Source organism: Manis pentadactyla, chromosome 17, assembly GCF_030020395.1.
Source record: "Manis pentadactyla isolate mManPen7 chromosome 17, mManPen7.hap1, whole genome shotgun sequence".
NCBI lineage: Eukaryota > Metazoa > Chordata > Mammalia > Pholidota > Manidae > Manis > Manis pentadactyla.
The window spans coordinates 31,360,625-31,388,199 of NC_080035.1; the positions used below are offsets into that span (position 1 = coordinate 31,360,625).

The 27,575-nt window shown below is 32.9% G+C and overlaps 1 protein-coding gene across 1 annotated transcript in view; it reads right to left on the bottom strand.

Annotated features, from left to right (window-relative positions):
• Positions 1-27,575, bottom strand: part of KLHL1 (kelch like family member 1) — a 361,767-nt gene that overhangs the window by 33,262 nt on the left and 300,930 nt on the right. Inside the window, exon 8 of the mRNA XM_036893901.2 lies at positions 518-680. Coding sequence (XP_036749796.2) covers positions 518-680 — 163 coding nt within the window. The remainder of the gene's footprint in view (positions 1-517; positions 681-27,575) is intronic.

Consider the following 27,575-nt stretch of genomic DNA (forward strand, 5'->3'; position numbering starts at 1 on the left):
GCTGGCATCTAATGGATAGAAACCCAGAATGTTCCTGAACAATCTGCAATGCACAGGACAGAGCCTCACTCCCTAAGAATTATCTGACCCAAAATATCAACAGTACTGTGAGGTTGATGATTCCTAATTTAGGCGGATAGAAATGGAAATGGTAAAAAGTGGACAGACTCAATATATATTCAGCATCAAACTTTTAGTAGCCTTTTGAAAGCTCCTCAGACTATGTTACCAGAATGGATATAAATGTGCAGATCTTTAGTGGACATAATTCTTATGAAATATATTTAAACCAGCAATTAATGTGAAGAAGTTTTGGATTCTTGTTTTATGTGGAGAGTCAACCAGAAAAATATGCAGTCTGGATTTGTCGATTACCTGTGAAGACTAAACTTAAAAAACATCAAAAGTCTTAAAATATTTAAAAATATTTTTATTGAACCAGCTTACTAAAACTTATTAAAGAACATTCACTCAAAAACTTTTTTTTTCAGATTAGAAAAAAGACAAAATTACTCACTTGCCATTCAGTGCTGCTACACCAACTGTGCTTCGGGCAATGGACATACTGGCTACAAATGTCCATTGCTGACTCTGGGGATCCCACCTCTCCACTGTGTTCAGATAGCTCCAGCCATCGTGGCCTCCGACAGCATAAATAGGACCTTCAAGTACTGTCACACCTAAAAGCATGGGGGAAATGAAAACTGAATAGATTTATTTCACAGTGAGATTTAAAAAATCCAATTAACAGTACAAACTATGAGGCCATTCAGAATAGGCTCTAGCCATTAAGAAACAATTGCAATGAGGAAGATACTGTTTGCTATCAATTGAATCATTTCATTAGAGTGAAAAAAAATTAGAACTCAAAATAAATACTATGACTTACATGTTTTATAAAAGAAAATGAATTTTCTTATTTATGTCCATATGAAGAAGCAAACTAAAAATCAGAGATGATACATCTTGTGCCTCTACTTCTGTGTAGTGTGTGTGTGTATTTCTGTCTCGCAGTTTAAAGTACATTATTACTTTAGGCAATATTGCATCAAGCAATGTAATATTATCAATTTGAATTTCACAGTAATGTTTTCAGAGTTATGGACTTTGCAAAAACTTCAGAATAGTATATTAAAGCTTAGAAAACATGATGCCTTTCATATTATAAGGTGATATCACTAAAACAAGCAATCAACACAAAATAATAGTCATCAATGGGAGGATATATATAACTATATTTTCAATAAATTCATTTTTATAGATGAATTTCTTGCATGCTAATAATTGCTAAATATTTAAATATGTCATGTGGCTAATGTGATTTTATTATATATAGACAAATTCTGCTAATTTTCCTTCAGAGTTCAAAACAGTGTCTGAATGTCAAGAACTCTGAATTGTCTTTGATTTTACCTCCTTGCCAGCTGACAAGTTACACTGCCACAAATTTATGTGTATTGATAAAAGACATGACCTTTGGGTCTAAAAGGAAAGGTAGGTCTTTGCTCATAATAACAGCAATAGAGTTTCACCTTTTTTTTTTTTTTGCTGTTCTCAAGTCCCAATTCCCCCAGGGTTACTCAAAGAGGATGGCCTTAACATTTCCCTCAGCTTGACCAAACTTTGGGTAGGATTCTTTTTGCATTTGGGGCCCTGACTTCACATTCCTTAGCACACGTACTTTAGAAAACTTGTAATTGAACATTATTTCTCTGTCCTTTCAAGCTGTAAATCTTTTAAGATACCTCTTGCCAGTGTTACAACCCAGGACTGTCTCAAAGACATGGAAACCATCTCTTTTGAAATGTAATCATCAAGAAAGATAGCCAGGGCCAACTTCAGTTGGCCCCTTCCTTCAAGTTGTAAAATTACTTCTATTCAGGAAGATAGAAAACTTACCTTTGGGAAAAAGGCCAGTTAGCAAAAACATAGATTGCCTCTTACCTCTCCACCTCCCTCAGGTCTTAAAAACTCTCCCTCCTTTGTTTTAGCTTAGTTGCATTCAGCCTCAGTTCTGGCTTCTCTTCCCTATTGCAATAGTCTTGAATAAAATCTTCTTTGTCTGTTTGTCTAATGCAATTTTTGCTTTGATGGGTCATTTGGAACCTGTCCAGGCAGTGGGTTGCATTAGAAGAAGGGAAAATATTTTATACTGGGCAATAAATGTATATGCCTCTAGAAGGAAACAGTATCTTCATGCTTTTAAGCATGCCTGCCTTTCACATTTGAGAGAGATTATCTCTGTCTTCCTAGTCTTTCTGTTATTAAAATAACATCATTTTGTGTAATCAGTGCCTTGCTCAAAAGTTGTACAGAAATGTAACAGACCCATGGATAATCGTCTCTCAACACTGAGAAATTAAAATGAAATATTCATTCATGCATTCAACTACTATCCATTGAATATCTATTATGTATCAGGGAATTGTTCTTCTCATCAAAGACAGTGCCAAAGACACAGAGGTGAACAAAGCAAAGTCCTTACCCTCACTGACCTTATGTATATGTCAGTGAATATTTAACTAAAATAGAATAACTACATTATCACAATAAACAAGTACACTTCACACATATTACATGATTATAATTTAATAAAGGATAAAGAATATCAAATTGCTCTTATACAAATATTCAACTAAGGGATGCTTGCTTTTATGCACACCAGTAAAAAGGTATGCATATGGAAGACTGAGTTCTTTCATGCAGTGATAGTTAAAATCAAAGGGCATAAATTTTGGATGCTCTTTCTTAGGCAGCCAAAAAGTAAGAGAGAGGGATTAGAAAGGATAGTAAATGTTAAATTCAGGGCAATTTCCAAAGGATATGGATGTATCTCATGGATTTTTACAAAAGTATGTGCAATTATTTACTTCTCAATAATGAAAATATATATTGAGGTTTTATTATTTTTCAATAATTAAATATATGAAGGTTAAAGCAGTGAATTTTTTAAGGTGCTGGAATTGACTATAGAGTACCTATTAGGTATTTAATAGATAGTGTAGCTTGTGTGTTTGGATTGAGTAGAATATATTTTGGTTATTCTCTAATATCAATTCTTTAAATGTCATACATAAACGTGACATTTAAAGGATGTAGAACTAGATAAGGTCAGTTAAGAATATAGTATTAGGAGAGAAGGTGGCAGAGACCAGAATCTAGTATATAAGATATAGTATCCTTCAGAAAGAGTCATTCATTAGCATGAGACTAATGAATTTGGATTTTATTCTGAGAGCAAAGGGAAATCATGGAAGTGTTTATCAATGAGGGATATGATCATTATAATATTTATTCTGGTTTTTTTTTTTGTAGGAAATGGAGCCAGTTGGAGTCAGTTTAGATGGCAGTAGAGAGATGATAGGAGAAGATAGTAGGTTGCACTAGTAGGTTTCAGAGTAAATAGAACAAAATATAAGTGTTTGAGATTTATTCTAGAGGTTTTGCTGTTGGAACTTGCTCATGAATAAGATCTGGGTAAATGAATTAAGAGGATGAATCAGGAATACATTAATTGATTGAACAATTGGTTAAGTATTATGGAAAAAAGAGGTTTGGGAGAAACTGTTTTGGAGGAAATTCAATAACTCTATTTTGGAGATACTGCATTTGAGGGGCCTACTAGACATCTAAGCATGGCAATTAAATAGGCTAATATACACATCAAAGTTCAAGTTGGAAGTACACATATAAACTGTGGAATTATCAGCAATTATGTGACATTTAAAGACGTAGAACTGGATAACATCAGTTAAGAATATAGTATTATAAGAGAAGGTAGCAGAGACCAGAATTTAGCCCCATGTGGCTCTAATATCAGTTACAAGAAAAGAGAAGAAAGGAGAGAGAAAAGAAATGGACAGGTAGATGGGAAGAAAGCCAGAAGATCTTGGTGTCTGGAAACTAAGACCAGAGTGTGTTTCTAGGAAGATGGGATAATCGTTTGCTTACATATTTACGACAAGTATATATTTTTATTGATTTGGAAAAATGGAGGTTATTGTGGACTTTGAAAATAGATTCTGGAGCATCATTGTATAAGTTTTAATCCATTCTGGTAACTACTTAGTCAATTATGTACCCTGCAAAAATCATTGATCCGTGACTTACATTTTTTAACTATTCGAATTTGAAAATATTCCACTCCTAAAATATAACACACACACACACACACACACACGTAATGCAAAAGTTATAAGATTTTTTTCACATGAATACCCCTATGTACCCACCACTTACATCATTTCCGCTCCAGAAGTACTGTTTATGAACCTTCCCAGTCACTAACCCATGCCTAAATGGTAATGATTTTTCTGATTCGCTCCCTTATCTAATGTTGTTTTCCCTGTTTTGAACTTCTGAATTAAAGCATTTGATACATCCTTATTTGTATGCTAAAAACTGAATGTTTTTGTCACATCAAAATTCTGATGTTGAAATCATAATCCTGAATGCGATGGAATTAGAATGTGGGGCCTTTGATAAGAGTGACTCTGCCAGGAGGGCAGACCCCTATTGAGTGGGATTAAGTGCCCTTATGAGAAAGAGTCCCGTACTCCTGCCAACCGAGGAAACAGTCAGTAGATGGTTCTATGAACCATGAAGGAGGCTCTCACCAAACACAGAATCTGCCAACACCTTCGTTTTGGACTTCCCAAACTCCAGAACTATAAGAAATAAATTTCTCTTGTTTATAAGCCACATAGCCTATGGTATTTTTGTTATAGCAGCCTATTCATTCTGTTATAATGAACTAAGATATTGTGTCTTCTTCCTTCAGAGTTATATTTATGAGTCATTCAGGTTGTTAGGTGAGGCAATCATTTATTATTTTCTTTTGCATATACTATTACATTGTATGAATATGCAAATTTTATAGCTCCATTTCTTCACTGATGGAAATTTGTATTATCACCAATTTGCAGATTTTAAAAATTAAGCTGAAATGTACACTTTTTTGATGCACATATATACTTGTTTCACCTAGATTTGAAAATGCTGGGTTGTTGAATATGCTTATGTTTAAATTATAAGGTACATTCAAAGAGTTTTCTTAAGTGATTTTATTATTTTTTATTTCTACCAGTAGAGTAAAGGAATCCATTTGTCTCAAAACCTCACTAAAATTTATTTTGAAAATATTTAATTTTAGTCATTCTGATGTGTAATGATATCTGATTGTTAGCTTTCATTTAGTTGATGACTAAGAAAACTAAGCATTTTTTCATGTGCTTTTTTTTTTTGCTATTTGCATATCCTTTTTATGAAGGACCTGTTAAAAGGTCTAAGCCTTTTAATTGTATTCTCTCTCTCTTACCCATTTATGGTAGTTCCTTCAACTTTATGGAAATTAATCTTTGTTATAGATTAATCTTTGTTGAATCTTTTTCAACAGTGTTGTTTACACTTTAGTGAATTTTGATGAACACATGTTAGGTTCACTTGATTATAACAGAAATGTCACTATAATGTAGCTGGGAAAGGGTTTTTTTAAAAAAATAATGCTATTGGTTGAATTGGTATCCATATGGATCAAAATGGGCCATGACCAATACACAAAAGTCAATCTAGATTTAACATAGGATTAAATATGTAATTGAAAATAATAAAGCTTATAAAATATAATGGAAATGCATTAATTAATTATCTTTGAGGAAGACAAATATTTCTTAAATAGGACACAGGAAACACTTATCCTGAGATGAAAATACTATAAATATCAACATTATTGGTTTTGATCTATTATATGAATTTTAGAACCTCTATCAATTTCCTCAAATTTTCCTCCACTATCCTGATGGAATTTTGATTGGGATGACATTGAACAAATTGAAATTTGGAGAGAATTGACATCTTTATAACATCAACTGTTCTAATCCAGAATATAGTATATATCTCTATTAAGATTTTCTTTACCTTCTCCCAGAATTTTTTTCTTATTTTTGGTAAAATATTTACACATCCATTGTTAGACTTATTCCTTATGCTTGGTTTATTTATATCATTGCTATTGGCATTTTCTAATTTTTAGTTGGTACTAAATAGAAATAAAATAGATTTTTGCATTTTGAATATATTTTTTAAGCCTGCTTAATAGTTATAATTAATTGCCATAAGCTGTCTCTATATTCTTGAACTCTTTCTACACATTCAGTTGTGTCATCTGGAAATAATGGCAGTTATATATTTATTCCAATATAATATTGTACATTTTGTTGCTCTTTCTTGTTTTGTTTCAATGTTATGTGTATACAAATGTAGGACTTGAAGTTTTTCTTGCTGTATGATTTTTTTAAGTTATGAAATATTTATTTTTATTCAGTAATACTTCTTGCTTTAAAGTCTAATTTGTTAATTATTAATTCACCTACATTAAAATTATTTTTGTCTCAGTATGCTGATCTCTGATGTATAGTTACTTAATCCATCTATATTTAATGTAATAACTGATTATTTTTAGATAAAGTTTTAATGTTTTTCTTACTTGGCCCATCCATTCATTTTCATTTTCATTCTCCAGTATTTTGTCTTTTGTTGTTATATATTTGGATTATTTTATTTTTTCCTTTTCCTCATGTTTCTGCTTGTAGAGATAACACAAATAGATCAATTGGTCAAATAGGTGGTCATATTATCAAATAAGGTTCACATGAATGAGAAATCTCATGCATGATGAACATTTATTATTAATTTCATGGATACAAGGGATCCTAAGCCATATGCAAAACAGTGGATGTCTAGGCTGCTCCTCCCAGATAGTTTCCCTGTCTCCAGAGCCTTGACCCCTCTTGTATGGACCTCCATGGAAGGAGGCCTCTCTCTATAACTCATAAACTGTATCAAACCCTGTTTCTCAGATTTTGCTTTGCCCTTTTGTCCCTGTGATATTACTGTTTCATAAAAGCAGAAGTAAATACTGAGCTGGTCTTAGTACTCTTCCCTTTGACATCTTGCACTCAAGTGTTTGCTACCTTGGTTTCTCTCTGATGCCTTCAAGAATTTGATGTACATATTTTGTTCTTGTATGTGTTAGGAAGCTTGCGTAGATACTAGATAATCTTCCAAGGCCAGCAGTTAAATTTCTGTAAGACTTCTAATTTTATTTTAATGTAAAACTTTAATAAATAGTGTAATTAGATGTGTTAATCTGTCATTAATGTTTTGGCTTTCGTTTGTACATGTGTGTTTAAGATTTTCCTCTAGCCCTACCACTTATATAAGTCTGTTTCTTAACCTTTCTATATATGTTGCATTTCCTCATCAGTAAAGTGACAATAATAATAGTAATGATCTCATGGTTGTGGTGAGTATTCTATGAATTAGTATATATAAAGCCCTTAGAACAGAAACTGATACTCACAGCCACTCAGTTTTTTGTAAGCTACTGCAATTGTTACTATTATGTTCATACTCATGTCTTGGAGAGGATATAAAATGCAAATTCATAGGAGAGGATTTATAAAGTCCTATAAGCATGTGAAAATGCTTGATATAAGTGATAATCACAATAATCAAGATTAAATATAAAACATCTGAAAGTCTTAGGCAACCATGCTTTAAACTAAAAAAAAACTAGAAGTATTTCAATATCAGACATTGGTAAGAACATTAGGAACTGTGAATTCTTACCATGAAATTGTAATTTAGGAACACCACTTTGGAGAGAAGTTTAACATGCTTAGTACACACTTTATGACCTAGTTTTTAAAATTTTTGAAATATTTTATAGTTAAAAACTATGATTATGATAGCAAAATACAGTAATTCAGGTACAAGAATAGTAAATATTTCTTATAAGTCAAGAAAGCATAGATTCTACATAAGCCATTAATCTTTGAACACAGGCATCTACTTATTTGCTCTAAAAAAAAACTAGGAAGTTTTCCATATCTACTGCTGGATACAAAGTTGAGTCTACTTTCTAATAGAGAACACAGACATTAAGGACAGAAAAATTATTTAAATATTTTATATATTGCTATTCCTTAATTAAACAAAGTTTGTTGGTACAAATGTCAGGACTGGAGGCAGGGAAAAGGCAAGTGTGATAGTTAACAGCTCTGGCTTTGGAGTATAATTGCCTGGGCTCAAATTCCAATCCATTTCTTCTAGTTGTGTGATGTTGGAAAAAATACCTTAAATTACTTATATCTTAGTATGCTCATCTTAAATAATACCTACCTCATATCATTTGAAGATTAAATATAAACACATATAACAATGTTGGGCAGATAATAAGGTCTCAGTAAATCGTAGTTGTTATATGAATACAATGGTCAGTACAATCTTTCTTAGGATTAGTCATTAAGCTGAGACATTAAGAACTGCAAACAGGATGAAAAAAGAAATTGTAAGATATGTCATCGCTTTCAAAACAAATTCTCACAAACATCTCTACTTCTAATTTAACCGTTGAGCGAGAAATTTATTATTCTATATTTTAATAACCCAAATTTGGAAAATATTTTTTCTTGAAAATAATCATACTTCATGCTTCCAGATTATAAAGAAAGATATTCCTATAGATTACTCCAAGGTTTCTGAACTCCGGATGACTCATAATATGATCTGCCTCATAATGTGATATCTCTTTGCAGCTGTGATGATTGATTTGCAGAAGTGTTTTGTTAAGTAGTGTGAATAATTGAACCAGAATAATGTCAATATTAGAATGATGCATTCAGTTTCTTCCTTACTTTTACCAAAACTATCTTACATTTACCAAAAATACAGATGCAGTAAAGCAAGGTTAATAATGTAAAAATATTTTTCTGAGCTTTTTTAGTAACAATATTAAACCTGCACTAAAAAAATAATAATCTAATGGAAACAGTAAAAATATCTAAAGTCATTTTTTCATTTTTTATATGACTCAGGCTTTGTTTATTGTGTGATTACTTCTGATAAAAAATTTTTTGATGTCATTTGGATGTTTCATATTACCAAAATGTACTTTTTCAGTATATGTAATTTTTTATATATTTAAACTGTGTCACTTATACATATTATACCCCTTAAGACTTCTGCAATAAAATAGTTATCAGAATTTTTCTGTATAATTTTCCTCCAAGATAGTTCAATAAGAGAAGCAACCATTCCTAATTATCCGATAAAAATAGCACAAATAAATTTAAGCATCTTCGTATGGCCTAGAAAGCATATTTAATTGTAATGGAGATGTAGTCCTTTGAATATGGAGAACAACCAGTGTGGGGTAGTTTGTCTTTACAGGTGACTCCCCAAAATATTTTAACTTAAAAGCAAAATTTATAGTGCACATAATATGCCTCAATATATTTATTCTACTATTCCTCTACCAATATAAGCAGAAGCTTAATTTGTTCTCTTGAAAAATAAATTATCACTCTTGCTAGTAGTATCCATTCAAAATAATGTTAAATATATTTTAAACTCTAGACCTTTGTAATTTCAAGGGATTTTGTTTCAATTATGCAAAATTATAACAATGCAAATCTAATTTTAGTACTTCTTTATTGTTTGCATTTGTGCCATTAATTTCATATTAGAAAAACATAAGCCTGTAAAAAAATTAGATTGCCTTTTGTCTAGGTAGAGAATATTTATTTTTAAATGAATAATAATATATTTTAATTTCTTTTGGCTTAATAATTATAAATTACCATAATATTACTAATTAATAGCTTATGGAAATTTCAAAATATATCTAAATCACCAATGACTTCATAATATGTATATGACCCAGGCATGTAATTTTAATTTTCTTTTCTAAACTATACATTAAAATTACCATCAAAAATATAATAGCACCTAGTAAATATTTATAATTAATGATTAGGGATATTCAATTCCAGTGTTATCAAATAGCTTTACTTCAGAAGCAATGAAGCATTAAAAACTATTTCATAGTAATGAACACCTTAGTTCTCTGCAAAGAACTAAACAAAAATAACTGACATAATTGGGAATAGGGATAAGTAAAATTATATATTCGTATTATATACATTTCTCTGTATAATTTCCAATGATATTAAATATACATGTATGTATATGTGTGCATGCATATGTATAGATATGTGTATGTGTAAGATTTTCCCCAATTATATATGCATATAATATACAGTAGATACAGATACTCTCTCCATATAATTGATATAAAATACTAATAGATAAATACATATACAATTTTAAAATGTTGATCACAGACAAAACAAAATGGACCATGTTGCATAGGGATATGTTTCATGCAATCCTGTAAAATCATGTAGGCTTACAATATTTTTATTTTCTTGCTTAATCTCCAAACAAAGAGAAAAATTACATTTTATGTATGCTGCATTTCATTCTTTCCCTGACTGAGACAGTGACTGTCAATCATGGCTACCCATTGAAATTATCTGGGAACCTTTGAAAAAGTACTAATTTCAGAATTATAGAAATTCTGATTTAATTGGACTCGGATAATGCCTAAACACCGAGATATATACAAGTTCCCTCTGGTGATTCTTCTTTTCAGTCAAGATTGGGAATGACTGCCAGAGTGGAAAATGCCAGTAGTTCTAGATACCTACCAACCAATAATCTACTTACTTACAAGTCTCTAATATCTTTCATTCATGTAGAGTGTGTGTGTGTGTGTGTGTGTGTGTGTGTGTGTGTGTAGGTGTGTGTAATTAAGGTCGTCACAGAAGTTTAGTAGTCAGCTAACATTTAATTTTAGTACTATTCAGCTTCCATTCCTTAGATTTACTCATCAACCACCCGTGTTCCAATAATTATGGAATAACTTCTGTAAGTTCACATCCTCATGGAGTGTACAGTTTGGTGGCAGAGGAGCCGTGTAAGTCAATGCAGTCCTTGAATGGGTGCTAACTTAGTACCTGCCCACATGATACAAGGAATGGTTCATATCCAAAGTGAAAAAGTGATGACTGCACTAAAATCTAGAGAAATGTCAGGATTCACTCGGAGGGCAAGGAATTCTTAACAGAAGGAACATCAATATAAAGCCCTGTGGAAGGAAGAAGCAGAGTATGTCTGCGGAGCTGCAGGAGGACCAATGTGACAAGAAAACTAGACAGCATGGTGCATGGTGTACAATAAGGCTGAAGAGTTAAAGTATCACAGATGGGGGTCCTTATGTACCAACAATAATTCTTTTTTTTAATCTTAAGAGCAATGTGAAGCTACAGAACTGTTTTAATCAGAGGCATGATGTAACTGCATTTATTTTTCAAAAAATGTCATGCTGGCTGTGGTGTGGAGAAGGGAGAGTAGATGAGTCCATGTTAATAGCGTATGTGAGAAATGTCTTGTACTGATATGGTGGAAGTTGATATAAGAAAAAAATGACGATCTCAGGAAATATTTTCAGAAGAATATGTCTTTATGGATCTCTTTCCTTAGATCCTTCCTTCATCCATTCCATCATATATTATCTATTATCTATTCAAAAAATTTATCCTGGTTATGTGACTTTGGAAATGTTACTTCATCCCTTTGCCTCTGTTTCCTGATTTTTGCAGTGGAGTTAGTTATGGTACCTAACCCACAGGGCTGTTTCAAGGATTGAATGAAATAATAGATGTAAAGTGCTTAGAAAATCTTTAACATTAAATGGAGTATTTAATATGATGAAGATTATGATAACAATGTATCGAGACCCTAGGTCTCCTAACCAAACTTCATTCTCTAGTACCACTGTAGGGATATGAGAGACTTGTGAAGGGACCAGTTAAAGATTTAAATACACCCAATGTGCCACATTACCTCTATTTCTGAAGGCTCCATTTATGTTTGATTCCTTTAGGCAATTTAAAATACTGACTCAAAACATTCTACAAAAATTACCCTCTTTAAATATTTTGCTAAATAAATATATGTTTTCTTTTATGAAATCCAAAAGATGATTTCATACACTACTTAGTTGTTGTTTTAAAGTAGGAATGTTATATACATGTAAAGAAAAACGAATAACAACTATAATAGATTTTGAAGTGCTATTTTTCTAAGTGATAGCTTTCCTTGTAACTGTGCACTGTTGTCTTTTAAAACAAAAGTCACAATTGAGGTAACATATATAAATGCTGTAGAGGTCATGGGTTAAAACTGGGTGATTAGAGAAGATACTGCAGAATATGAGGCAAGTGAACTGTGGTTTAAAGGTTAGCTAGAATTTTCACAAAGATGCAAGATGTCGTAAATGAAAGGAATCACTTGAGCAAAATAGAGAAATAAAAATCAGGCTATGAATGGTGAAGAGTGAATACTTACTTTAGTCAGCTGTTGTGCCAACCATAAAGATGTACCTGCCCATAACTGACTACTGCTTGTCTGTACGCACCATGGAATTTGTACCAAGGCCACACTTCTTAACTACTCTCAGACCACAGTAGTGCATGATGGAGGTGCTAATGCAGGGCCATTCATGAAACACATCTACGGGCCTGGCTGAGCTGTTTTTGGAACTGCGTTGTAGAGACTTCCTACACAGTCTCAATCCTCCTTCCTCCCCTTTTGCCTTCACAGGGGTTAGATCAACACCATAGTCTGGTATCTTTCTCCACATTCTCCTGGGTCCTTCAAAGCTGTTTTCCCCAATAAACCTCTTGAACAGCTAATACTGTCTTGGCATCTGCTGCTCCATGAACCCAAACTAATGCAGTTGTTAAAAGAAAAAGGTTGTTGATAAAGTTAAAAAAATTGGGAGCGCCAAGATATAAAGGCCTGTTTCAAGAAGTATGTATTTTATGTGAGACTGATTAATAGGTGGCTTTGGTGCAAGAGAGTGGCATCATTGGAGCTGTACTGTTAGTAGATTAATCTAATGCCAGTCTTTAGGTCATTACAGGGAATATGTGCAGCCAAGTGATAAAGCCATTAAAATGCCATCTTTTCTACTGTCTAGATTAACGTAATGAAGATGTTAATGTATAAATAAGGCACAACAGAAATTCAAAATTTGACATATCCTACTTGACTACTGGCAAAGACACCATAAATTCAATGTCCATTGAATGTCAATAGCTGAGCAGTTGTCCTACTCCAAGATAATTCTCTACTACACTACAGCTGGGCTGTATTGAAACATGCAGATTTCTGCATATGCCAATATCAGCATCTTGAGGGTCCAAGCTAACTTTCCCTGAAGACAGAGAAATACATGAAAACAAATATTCTTGGGTGGTCCCCATTAGGTGCTCCCCTTTAAAGAGCAATAGGATGATTAGGAAAATAAAGGAGACTCATTAGAATTTTCAGGACAACCAGTTTCTCTCAGAGTTGTAGTAATTGTTCTGAAAGGTACCTGATTACACACAGGATGTTATTCATGGATACAAAAACAAATACGAGTAATCCAAAATACATAAAATGCCAATACACTTTTTCCTCATTTGTTTATAATTCAACAAGAGTCAAGGACATATCCAGGTTTAACCTAACACCTGCTGGGTGTTGACACATATAAGGTGTTAAAACTAAACATCTTTGAAGTTCAAGACATTTTGGCAAATGAATTCACAAATTTGGTGTCATATGGAAATTTCCATTGCTATCTATTTTACAAATATTAATATTAATGTGTTTCCTTCCCAAGTAGATTGTAAACTTTATAAGAACAGGGTCAGTCTTTTATACTATTTACTCCTGAAAGCACCTAATATAACATTGCCAGTATGTACCCACACTCTTACTTCCAAACTTTCAGTTCTTCACATTGCAGTCTGAAAAATCATACTAACACAAAGATGGTCAGGCACCTTCTTGCTAATGCACATGTCATAGCTCTCCTCTTGTTGCAAAGTGACTCTTTATAACCTAGCCTCATTCTACCCTTTCAGTCTTAATTTTGTGACATTTCCAAATACCTTATCATTTGATATATTGCCGTTACCAAATGTTCCCTGAACTTTAATATACTGTACCTCAGCTCATATGATGAAATTCTGTTCCTTTCAGGTCTAATGCAAATGAGAAGCTTTCTGTAAAATTTTTCCTTCTTTTAGTAAGATTCTGTCACTCCTTTATCCATGACTTCACTAATTTTTTTTATTTGAATGTTCACTATGGGATTTAACAGCCACAGTAGTTTATATTTTATGAGTATTTTATAAATATGTAATATTCAGATTATTATGAAGTATCAATATATGTATTTCCTGTTTTATATTCATTATAAACTATCATATATTTCAAATATGATAGCTGTGAATTAATAGAAATACTCTTTTATTATAATGGTACTTGCCTATATTTGTATTCATTTCAAAAGTGATTTAGAGAAAAGCACAGAAGAAGTACTAAAGCATTTCATACAATTCATTCATTACGATTATCTTGTCTCACTTTTATGTACAGCCCTTTGATTATAGTTTATTGATTGTATTTTAATAATTGCTAAATTAGGTAGAAATGGGGAAGTGACTCTGCTTTCATGCTAGATGAAAATGAAGCAGATGGGTAGTGAAAAGATCACAAGTTTTGAGGACTTACTGTTTGCAGTTCAGACTAATCACTGTGTGATTTTGTGAAAATATCTTAACCTGCTTGAATCTCACTTCATCAGTCTTTAAATTAAAGATACTATCTCTTCTCCTTGGATTGTTTTAAGCAATAATTTACATTTTTTAATCTCATAATATATGTGGCAGATATTTCAGTACTGAGTTACTATTATATTTTTGTATTTTGTGCCTATGCTTTAAATGTTGAGGTCTTCTGTCAAAGTGATATTGCTGGTGGGTAATATCAATTTTCAGGATAATTTTAGATACAATATGAAACTACAGAAAAATGAAGTAGCTCACCAGTGCCAGTCTGGATATATTTATATCTGTTAAGCCTCATTTGGAGGTTAATTTTATAGTATAAAATGAAATTAGAGGCAGATGTTTTTGGACAATGGTTTCTTGAATAACATTGCCTTCTTTCTTTCCAACTCCAAGTTCTTGCTTGTCTGAGGTGAACAGGTGATGGGATTTTCAAGTTACTGGGTGCAAGGCTGTAAGTTTATTAAAGTTTCCATGGAGAATTTTGATGTTGAGCTTCCACCCTTTGGTCTGGTTAAATTTCTGGGAGACACACTGGAGTGTAGCAGTGAGACTTAGAAAAGAGCAAATGCAGGAAAAAAGTTGACATGATAGACATTGGCCCTCAAAGAAAAGATTTACATTTATTTCCAATGGCTTTTTGGATTTCCCTAACTGGCTTCCCAAGAAGCCAAAAAGGTATAGAACAAATGGTTTCATTCTGAGGCTGGAACAGTTCAGAGAATCTGCAGAGCTGGAAATCTCTGACTGTCCAGAAACCTTAACAAGGAACTGATGACGTCACTACTCTTTCACAACAGACCTAATGGGGTTGCAGTCGATGATGCCTTTTCACCATCTGTCAAAATTCTATCAATTAGGATATTCCAGTTACCTAAACCTGAGACATAATGGGCTTATAAGTAGTAGTTCTTAGATTAATCAAGGAAAACTTGATATACATATTTGCATGAGCTCTACCTAGAAGGGTTGCAATAAAATTTGCTGGAGGTGGAGCTCAGCATCCATAATTTAAAAGCATCTGAGGTAATTTGAATATTCAGCCAGCATTGAAAATTGCTGCCACAAGGAGAAAAAGACACTAATTCTGACTCAGCTGCCAGGGTGGAAAAGTAGAATAATATATAAACCTACACTTCTTAATAGAATTGCAAAGGAAACGCCAAATTGTTTAAAAGAAAGGAAACTATAAGGGAGTTTATTTGCAACCACAAAAGAAAATTCATGGAGATTTTAAAAAGTCTATGTATATGTTTGTGCATGTGTGTGTGTGTGTGTGTGTGAACTGAGATCCAAATGAGTGGTCTTGAAAAATAGTGAGGAATAAATATAATAAGGCATAGAACAGTGATATAAATAGTTGGGTATCTGAAAGAAAATAGACTAGAAGAAAAACCCAGGAGAATGAGTGTGTGAATACTATCACTACGTGGAAATAAAAAAGGATATCTAGATGTTATAATTTTATATATGTCAGAAGAAAAATTTCCAGAACTGAAGAAAATTTTTGATACATAGATTGAACCTTGAGTTCCAGGTAGGGTTAATGAGAAGACAAAAAACAACTCACACTTGGACATATCCTTGTAAAATTCCTGAACTCCTCACATTTTATTTTATTGGAGTTGGGGAGGAAGTAGAGGGATAATAGAATATTTTATTTAGAAAAAGTTTCTAGCCCAAAAGTATTTTTTTTTAAATAGGGGAGTAAAAACTTCTGATAAAAAGAGCATTTAGTGATGATTGAAACCTCCAACTAACAAGAGTAGAGAATGAAATAAATAGCATCTTCTAAATCTATAAAGATAGGGGAAGGATAAGAGGTTACATATTAAGTTAAAAAGACAAAGAGAAGAGACTAAACTCAGTATGAAAGCCTTAATACTAACTGTGAAAGGACTCAGTCTTCGAAATAAAACAGATTTATAGATTGGGCAAAACTCAGTTACATGGTATTTACAATGACCAGGTAAAAAGTGATAAAAATGGAGAATGAATTGGTTAGCAAAAATATTAAAAAGCAGGCAAATATGAACAAAAATATAGCATTTGTGTTGACATTAGTGTTAAACAAGGATAGAGAGGGAATTTCATAAGGCTACATTTATATGTAGCTTGTACCAAATTGATTTCAAAGTTCCTACAGGCAAAAACCCTGTTTACACAAAAAGACATGCTAAATTCATAATGTAAAATCTATTAGGAATGGAAAAAGTGAGAAAATACTATAATTATAGTGTGAAATTTAAATTTGCATCTCAGTACTGAAAATATAGTAGAGAACAGAAATGACTGAAGAATTGAATAAATTAATTAATTTGATTTAATTGGTTAGTATAAAACTGTGCATTATTTAAATGGGTAAAACACAACTTTTGGAGCTAGAAAATAAAGATTTATGTTTTCAGATTAGAAAACAAAATGAACAAGTGCCACTGAGGAGATACGATTAATAAAAGTAGTTAAATTTAATGAAAGAGAAAACAAATGTAGATAGTATAAATATACTCCAAATCTTTATCTTTGAACAGATTACTAAAATGTTTTGATTTGATACCTGATTTTAAGAATTGGGATAATAAAATAACCTAGAATAGACATTATCATAGATACATGAGAGTTTGAAAAAATAAAAGAATATAATCTTAGACCAGCATGGACGCTGTGGACTGAACTGAGTCCCCCTAAATGCATCTGTTGACCCTCTAACTCCTGAGGTGGTGGTATTTGGAGATGAGGCCTCTGGGAGGTTAAGGTTAGATGAGGTCATGAGGGTGAGGCATTCATAAGGGGATTAGTGGCCCTCAGATGAGAGATTGCTTTTCCTGAGCCATGTGAATACCTCCATTTGTAAGCCAGAAGAAGGCTTTCACCAGAACTAGACTCCCAGCCTCCAGAACTGTGGGAAATGCATTTCTGTTGTTCAAGGTGCCAAGGCTATGGTATTTTGTTTGGCAGCCTGAGCTGTCTGAGATAGTGTGGTAAAATTAGATGAATTATATTGCAACTACATGATATAATGATATAATGTAATACTATGCAATAATTAAAGAAAGAGTCAGTTCTTTATGTACTGAACATTTGTCCACATTGAGAAAAGAAAAAGCTGATAATGATAGGTAGTGTGATAATGCTGTGTAAAAGATACAAATATACAATGTACAGGCAAGGAGGGAAAGAGTTACGGTGTCTCCCCCTAAACATCCAAGGATCTTAGGCACCTGGTGTCAGCCACCAAGTTTACCTTGTTCTCGGAGGGCATTTTATGCTGGGACCTCATTGCTTTCCCTTGCCATGGGCCTTGGGTGGAAATTCCTTCATCTCAACAGACTTCCGTTACCATAGATCTGGAAGATCTCTTTCTTTGAAAGGACTCTGATCAATGCAAATTGACCCACTTATGTCACAAATTAGCAAAGTTAGTTGAAATTATATTTTTGAAACATCAACCATACACTTTAACTAATTTTGTTGTCTGCTATAAATTGACAACTTAGAAAGTTCTGGTTATCTACAAATTACCATATGAAAGGGGCAATTGTATTATTGTAAGGTTGTTCTTCCACCTTTCATAAAAGAAAAAGGAAAGACAACAGATGTACCTGTGTCTGGTTGAAGTTAATTATTGCTACATTTATTAATGATTAAATTATTAAGAAATAATTTTAGAAGTGAAAACAAATATGTTAGCCAAGTATTTTTGTTTTAGGCTTAACTTGGAACTATTTGCTTAGAGGCAAAACTGTTACACCTAATGAAAAATTCAGATTTTTTTGCTTTAATACGTAAATAAGTTTTGTGTGATAGTGGAGTAATGAAGAAAAGCATGTTTGTTATACATGATCTACACACTAACAAGTTTTACACATTTACTAATTAAAACTCCGTTTTAACAAGATATCGGCCACTCTTTCAAGAAATACCAATCTATAATAACATCATTGCTACCATCAATTTTTGTATTAAAATTAAATTTCACAGAATATTAATAGATTAATCATTTACATACTGATGATTTCAATGGGAGATTCTACTTACATATTTTACAGAATGTTCTTTCTTCTTGTTTACTCCACAATTTAAATCTTATTTAATTTTGATATGATACATTTCAGCAGCCTTCTAACTGAATTTACTACCTGCATATCTAGTTCTCTGATTTTTAATGCTTCTATGAATTGAGATTAATCTTCCTGTAGCACAGTCTATCCCCACTCAAAACCTTCAAAGATTTTCCACTGTTGCGAAAATATTAAGGCAAAAACTTTATCATGTGACATAATAGATTGATCAATATCTGGCCTTAACCTTTTAAAGTTTTTATCTACAACTAACTAATGTATTCACAAGTTAATAAAATGAGTAAAATGCAATAACTTGGTGTTTCATATATGTTCCACATAACATCCTATCTTTTATGGCATTTCTTACATTGTACCCTATACTGCAAAGGATCTTCCCTTATAACAACATATCAAAATTCTACCCATCATTCAAATCTGCACTCAAATCTCAGATAAAATTTTCTCTTATTTACCATGTTGCAAAGAATGGAACCATAGCTTGATAATTTTTAAAAATTAAGTTTGCATTTCTTCTTAGATTGTATTAAGTTATTTAGAATCTGTGTCTTATAAGAAATAGCATTCTCTGAGAAGGTAAGATTTTTTTCTGATTAATTATTGCATCTCACAAGCACCTACAACTATAATTTAGGTCTAGTGGATGCACAATAAATGTGTGTTCACTAGAGTTATGAGTGGATGAACCCTGGAGGAATAAAGAATGAAAGAATTAATTACTTTTGCACACTAAAACCTAGAATAACAAATTAATCTTCTTCAGTGGTTTGAAGTAGAGTATATGATGTAACAGATTCCCTAAGGACATGGAAACTGTTGTACAATAGTTTGAAAGGGAATTAAAAATGAAGCTTTAAGAAAATTATAGTGATAGACTGACTCATAGACACTGAGAAGTGACTGGTGGTTACTATCGGGGAGGGGGTGGGGTGGGTAGGTGGGGAAGGGGAGGGGAATAAAGGGGCACAAATTCTCAGTCATGATATAAATTGGTCACAGGGATAGTAGTACAACATGGAGAATATAGTCAGTGGTTCTATAACATATTCCTATGTTGACAGTATGACATATGTTGCACTAATGGGGGTAAGGATTAAATCAATGTGGGTAACTTGAATCACTGTGCTGTATACTTGAAACCAATATAAGATTTTATATCAACTATACTTCAATAAAAAAATTTACTGACTATTGAACATATTTAATTTTTAAGATATAGCAGTGTTGAATTAATATTAATAATTTAATAAATGCTTACAGAGTAAATTTCCAAATTATTGAGCAATATCACTACAAATAAGAAACTCTTTTTAAAACATTCTATTGTGAATAGTAAATGGAAATAATTTTATTTTTAGAAATAAAAATGTTTTATTCCCATTATTTTATATAGATAGTCTATTTTAAAGAGTAAAAGAAAAATTTCCACATTGTAAAAGAAAAAGTAATCAGAATATCAATTTTTCCAAGTCAACCTATTTTGTGTTATATGTGAATCATAGGATTTTTTTCTGGGCTATTTTTATAAAAGTTTTTGAAAGTAAAGGATTACACAGTTTTCATTTTCTAAAAAACTTTCTATAAGAACAGCAGATGAAAATTGCACTGGTATCCTGACTAAAACAAATGTCTAAAGGTTTAAAATGATATTTCATCAAGTATAAGGTGAAGACTAGCGTATCAAGTGATTTCCAGCCAATAAATAGATTTGAGTGCTAAAAAACATTTTCTATTTAACTTAGAGATCAATTTTTCCCACATTTGAGCACAATTTATGTTTCTGTTACACCCTCATCTTGAGGTGATAGGAATAAAAATCTGTCAATTAATAACTTCATTAGTTAAAGCCTGTTTATGCTTTTATTAACTATTGCCTATTTGTGATTGAACTGAGATTTCCCAAGTTTCTTCTAGGTTCTATAGACTAAAAGAAAAAATATATTTGAACTTCAGATGCATATAAAAATTGAACAGATATGTTTCTTATATTAACAGAGAACTAACTTTTTTGTTAAGATTCTAATTATTTTCTGCAGTCTGTGAAAGTATGTTACATTCATTTAACTGAGTTCTAATTAGAGCTAGCAATAATTTAGACATTTGTGGGCAGTTAAGTAAAAGTGAACATGACAGTCTCATTCTAGAAGCAAAGTGTGAAAAAATAATTAAAGAACTATGCTCTACAATCATGGGTGCCCCCACCATGTACTGAAAGCAGAGAGGAGAAGGCAAACAGAATTGCAAAAGCTGGTGAAGTAAGACCTTATCTAGGAAACGACATTAGGCCTAACTGTTGAAGGATGAATAAAAGTTCTCTAGGCAGAAAATGAAGGAACAGTTCACTTGGGTGGAAGCAAGAGTTTGTGCAAAGTAAGCTATAAAACCGCTTCATCCATTTCCAGTTTGGTAAGATATTTAGTGGGATAAACACAGGGTATAGTAACTGAGGGAAGTAGCAAAATTTAGGACAGGCTGGGGCAAAAGGTAAATATTGATGAACTGTGAATATCATATTAAAGAGCTTTATTCTTTCTAGATAGGTGAATAATCACTTGTTTTGCAGGAAGTTTACTTTGGTATGAGGGGGATTAACTAAAGGGATGAGATTAAGGTAATAAATATCTCAACACATGAGCTCATAATCACTTTGTTCATTATTAATGGATAAGCCTGAGTTTGTTGTTTATATATTACATGTGTTTATGGCATAAGCAAATGTAAAATCAATGTGTAATCTTCAGGGTGTTCTTTGGGAAGTTGTGATTGGCTTACCTCACTGTAATATCCAGCCATCAAGACAGTGCTGGTCAGCTGCCATATATGCCTTACGTGTATATATGTACATGTATGCTTTACCAGCCTATTCTCTCTGCCCCATGAGCTCCACATCAAGACTCCTCCAGTTAATCAACACTGTACACATTAATGTAATTCTTCTACCTCTTGTATGCCTTGAAGATTCCTCTTCTCTGTTCCATGTTTGGTGGTTCCTGCCTGTTCTCTCTGTCTAAGCTATTATTTAACATTGTGTGCATTTAACAACTTTCAAAGATAAGATAAAACAAATAAATAAGCAGGTCCTTTTTCTTCTTTATCTTATAATATTGGCAACCTTTTTTTATCCATTGTCTTCAAAATTGTCTTAAGCAGTGAAACTCAACTACCTAAAATTACTTTTAATCACCACTTATCTTCATCTTCCTGTCTTAGATCTTTTAGGGGGATGCAGACAGGTAATATACCTTCTAGACATTTCTAGATATAAGGGTTAGAGATCTCTTCTGGAGACTTTTCCACTAACAGCCCTTTACTGTCATTTCATGTTTGCCTACATTCTAGCAGCAATGGACCATTGTCAGCACAGGTTCACATTAGTTGCCATCTAGTCAAAGACAAGTATCAAAGTCTAAAATGAGAACCAGATGTCCTTTCTTTGCCAAGAGGGACTTCGATACCACTGAAATGATGTGATGCATAGCTTTAGATTTTAGGACTTCTTAAATGCTAAGATTAAGGGAATATATATAGTAAAATAATTTTGAGTGAATTCTATTTAACAATGATAATGTTGAAATATGGTTCTTTTACTCCTTGACAAAATGACCACAATAGGGAGAATGTGAATCAAACTGTGGACATATAATTTCAAAACAACATATTCTACTAAACTATTTTTGTGAAATGTATCCTTTACAAAATTTATAAATAAATGTGTAATTTACTGAGATGGACCTGTACAGTTAACTGATGCTAAGAAATGCTATTTTAAGAGGCAGCAGAGATAAAGCATATTGACTTACTTATCCCAATCCTGCTGTAATTATGAAGCTGTATTTAACTAAACAGAAACAAAAATAAACATGAAGACAATAAGCAATTGTAAAAATTGAAAATAACTGCAGATAAATCCCTGAAATATGTTTTCTTGGAGATCTTTCTCTTTTTCATTATTGCTGGATACCCATAGGCCCCTTAAAAAGTGTTAGGGGTTTACCCATTACCTGAGAATAATTGATTGACGTGGAGGTGTTTTCTAAGCTAAGAATCTGATTTACAGTGTGGTAAACAGACAGGTCTATATAAAATAATGGGAATTTTTTTTTCATTTATAAAAATAAAATTGTTTCCCTTTACTATTCACAATAAGAATATTTTAATATTTTAATATTTTGTACTGATGTTACATAATAATTTGGAAAATTATTCTGTAAGAATTTATTAAATAATATTATTCAACACTATGTTACACCTTAAATATAAGTATGTTCTAGAATCAGTATAGTTTTTCTTAAAGCTTTATCTTTTAATTCTCTTTCAAATTATTGCACACTTGTCACATCATTAGGGATTTTATATCCATATACATATAAATGTATACATATATGCGCCATTAGCAAACACACATATAACAGTTTTTTATACCAAAATAAATTTATTGCTTCCTTTTTAACTTAATAGCATAAATATCTTTCTTATAGAAAAGATTTCAAAACCTCTATAGTGTGGTATAGCTATTATAATAATGTGTACACTTTATTTATAAATACAGTTTTCTCTCTTATTTAGTAAACCCAAAGTGAAAATATCCTCATATCAAAGGTCAACAGCTATTAAATAAATGGTTTTCTGTTGCCTTACTAAACCCAAAGCAATGTGAGAGCAGGATCATGTTTGTTCACAATTTTCTCACTGACACCCAGAGAAGTCTTTGGCAATGTATTTGTTGAATTAATAAAATTTAGTGTGAAAGATTCAATTTAATATAATAAAATAACAAGTGTAACACAATAAAGCTAATTATTTGCTAATTATTTTTCCAAAAATATGTGAGGCAAATAGTTTCATTGAGACACTATCAAAAATGTTAACCTCAAAGGAGTCTATACCAAGTAAAAAAAAAAAATAGGTGTGCTCAAAAGGAGAGTAACAATGCAGCATTGCTCTTTTTTGTTTTACTGAAATATAATTCAGCATTATTGTTTTTAACATGCTTAGAGCCCTCCTATTAATAGGGCTTTTCAGACTAAGAATAATCATAATGTAGTATTCTTGTAAAAATATACAAACTCATAGATGTTTTTGGCTGTAAGGACCATTAAAATGTCTTAATCCAAAAAAGCTTTAATCAAATTTTGACATAAGAGTACAAATACATAGTTGTATAAGTCTATGTATGGATAGTCAAATACTGTGATCTGTCTTTTAACTTTTAAAAATTTAATGTATTGTATTTTTAATATATCATATTATAACAATAGTAAATATTCTTCATTTTCCATTCTTTGAAATTATACACAAATATGTCTGTATCAATATTGCATCTACCTAAGTGATAAGAAAGGTTACTTTATTATAATTTTCGTTACTCCTATATTAAAGTTTCAAATGGAAATGGTAAAGTTACCCGTTCTGAATTCATTTTTTTATGTCCCATATTCTGGTCAGAATTTTCCCTACTTTATCAATCATTCATTCATAGATACTGAAAATTGTAGACCTGTAAATATATTTGTTTATGTGTATTTGAGTATAAAAACTCTATTAGTATGATGGGTGTACATTATCAAAAGACTTAAGTCTTATTTTCATCCCCAACAACCTCATTAAACTTTTTCTTCTTATAATATCATTTTTTACCTCTAGTACTTAAAACTGAGTGGACAATTTTGAATTTTGTTTCTTTGTGAAACTTTTCAAAAATTCAAAGGAAGAACTCTTTTTAAAGGAACATAATTTCTCTTGGCCTTGTGAGAAATGCTATTTTTTAAGTATAAGAGACAGGAAGAGGATAAATGTATACTGATATAATTTAAGAACCAGAGGCTGAGCTGAAGTAAGTGTTCCTTTTAAGACAATGAAAACTGACAGCTTAAAATGAGATTCTCTAGTCTAATGGGTTATATTACAAAAAAATGGAAGGTTTTGTTATGCTGATATTTTCTTCAGTCCATTTCATTATTTGCTGTTTTAATGTAGTTTGTAAAAGCCAGGAAAATAAAACTGATAATAAATGTCACTTTGGATTCTCTTTCTTCATACATACATTCAGGAATTTTATTAATTTAAATGCTTAATATTGTTTTGAAGATATTCTTAATATTTTAATTTTAACATCTCATCTCCCATACCAATTATGAAACTTTGTTTTGTTTGCTGGGCATGTGAGCATTTCTGGATACAGATAAGAAATCCTTCTATCCTCCTGCCTTTCCTCAGTTCCAAGTAGAGCATCCTTAGATTGCTTCACTAATTTTCCTCCAGTCTGGTCTAACAAGCCAGGAGTGGAATCAGACTTGTTTTAAGCAACAAGGAGGACAATTCAGTGACACATTAGGACTGCCCAAATTTTTGCAGGTGGGAGAGAATCCTGCTTGCTTTTGGCGGAGAGGTCATCTAATGACCTGTTTTTCCCATGGAATCAGGAACTCTATGCAGTAAAGCCGTTTATCCTCTTCCTGATGGTGAAGATCTTCACATCCTAACACTAGAATACTTGTTTTTGAGTCATCATTTTTTTCCTGTTTCAAATTTGTGAGAATGGGTTTTGAGGTTCAGATCCTTGAGGAGATCAGCAGAACATGTGAACATGCCTTTTTGCTCTCTTCACACTTGAGTAAAGTTTGACTTGACAAAGTAAGCTGGAAAATTTTGTCTCTTGTAAGTTTGAAGTACACTTTATTTGCTGGCATCTATGACTGATACTGAAAGCCTGAGTCTGGTCTTATCCTTCCTTTGTAGTTGACTTGGGTATTTCCTTGCAGTTATTTCATTGCAGCTCATTCATGGGTATTCTTGTTAGCTTATGTTTGTTTCTGGCCTCTTTGGGGGATAATATAACCATCTCCTTACTCTTCATATTCTGAAATTTGATATAGATGGACTAAACTTCCTCTTTCTTCACTCAGTTTTCTGGTTGCTTTCTGGGCTATTCACCTTAGAGGCCATGTGTTGTGCTTCAAAGAAATACTCCTAGAATCTTTCTAATTTTTGTCTCCTACTTTCTCAGTCCCCTTCTTCTAAAATTACCAGGGGTGGAATATCATACTTCCTGATTACTCATTTTTAACTCATCTACTTTCCAATAATATTAATATATTTTCCTCATTAATTTTAAGAGAATGCCAGTTTTATTTTTTCCACAAGTTTTATTTAATACTTAATTTTGGGATGTATTTTAAATGTGAAAAGACATTTCTTAACATTTTTCTTTTCTCTCTTTCTAAATAACTGCTTGCTCTAAGAATCAGTATCTTATGGCTTCTAGTAACAGATACCAAATAAGTTTGTGTTCTTCTTAATGTTTTAACCTTTTTTTTTTTGAAGCTAAACTATGGTTTTTCAGAGAATATTTTTCTGAGAAAAAGTACTGTTTTCCTCATTTGACTCTCTCATTGTAATTTAGAGGAATATAGATGAACAGTGAAATAGAACAGAATATGTTTATCCATCCATTACCTATCTATCTACCTATCTAAATATTACCTTTTCTATTTATCTACTACTTATCTGTTTCTTTCTGTATCTAAATCATATTTATGCTTCAAATCTAAAATACTTTGGTTGAATCATTAATCAAAATCATCCTACAGAATTATTTGCAATTGGTCACAAACTGCTATCAGGCACAGATCCCTTCCCCCATTCCAGCCCACAAATGGGAGGAAGAAAAATGGAGTGGGAAGGGGAAAAGCCTTAGAAACTTTGCACATCTGGCTCAGGAGATTTGCTCTGGGAACATGAGCCCACATTGCATCAGGTTTTGATGATGAACAGGGCTGAATGCCAGGGAAAGACAGAGCACTGTGGGAGGCTGAGACTCCTGCCATCTGTGGAAGAGAAGCATGCTCCTTCAGTCCCACTGAGAACCAACACAGAGGCAGCAGTTTGAAAGATTTGCCAGCAGCAGGAACAGAGCCAGAGGGACTAGGGTTAGATGGAGCTCTCTCCAGAAGAGAAAGGGCAAGTAGACAACACTTCCCCAGCCCTCCCTCAGCACAACCAGTCAGGCAGTCACGGGAGCCCCAAATGCTCCATCCTCCTCATCGGTGGCTCAATCTGAGGTACTTACCTGTGCACCAACCTGCCCACCTGACCCACTCAGTCCAGTAGCCTCAGGCTTGCTGCCTGGCAGGCAGAGGGAGGCTTTCACAAGTTTCTTGGCCATCTCTCAGCCAAAATGGGGAGGCTCTTGAGGAAGTCAGTCTGAGTGGTTGTTCCTCATAGTCACACCCAACCCTGCAATGCATACCCAAGCACTCTGCTGCCTTGTACCCCACTGCCCCGCAACTGCCAGATTCACCACTGCCTTGTGCCCATGTGCTATGCCACCACACACACCCATACACCCTGGTGCTCCACACCTCCCTCAGAGTCACAAGCCCACCCCCACTGACCCCATTAGCCCATCAGCATAACCATCACTGCAGGGCAGGCAGAAGGCAGCCCCACCAACAATGATCCAAACAGAAGCACCTCTTCTTGGTTCATAAAGGACCAACTGAGGCGAGCTACCACCCAGTCACACTGAGATAGAACACTGTCATCAGACAGAAATGCATCCCCACCCATAGCCCACCAACAGCAACTGGGGCTCCACTTCCAAGGAGAACTAGGCACTGGACAGTAAAGAATCTTAACCTCTGGGAACCACAGGATGCCTTCTTTGAAAAGGCATTACTCTAGAATAGGATGCATAGCAGATCCACCTAATAAAAAGGAAAAAACACAGTAAGGCTGACAAAATGAGAAGGTAGAGAAATATGTTCCAAACAACACTTTGGGACGAGACATCAGAAAAAGAACTAAACAAAATAGACATCACCAATCTTCTTGATAAAAATTTCAAAGTAACAGTCATAAATATGTTCACTGATCTGCAGAAAAGTATTGAAGATCCCAGTGAAGACTTTAACAAAGAGAAGAGTTTTAAAAAGCCACTCAGAGCTGAAGAGTAGAGTATCTGAAG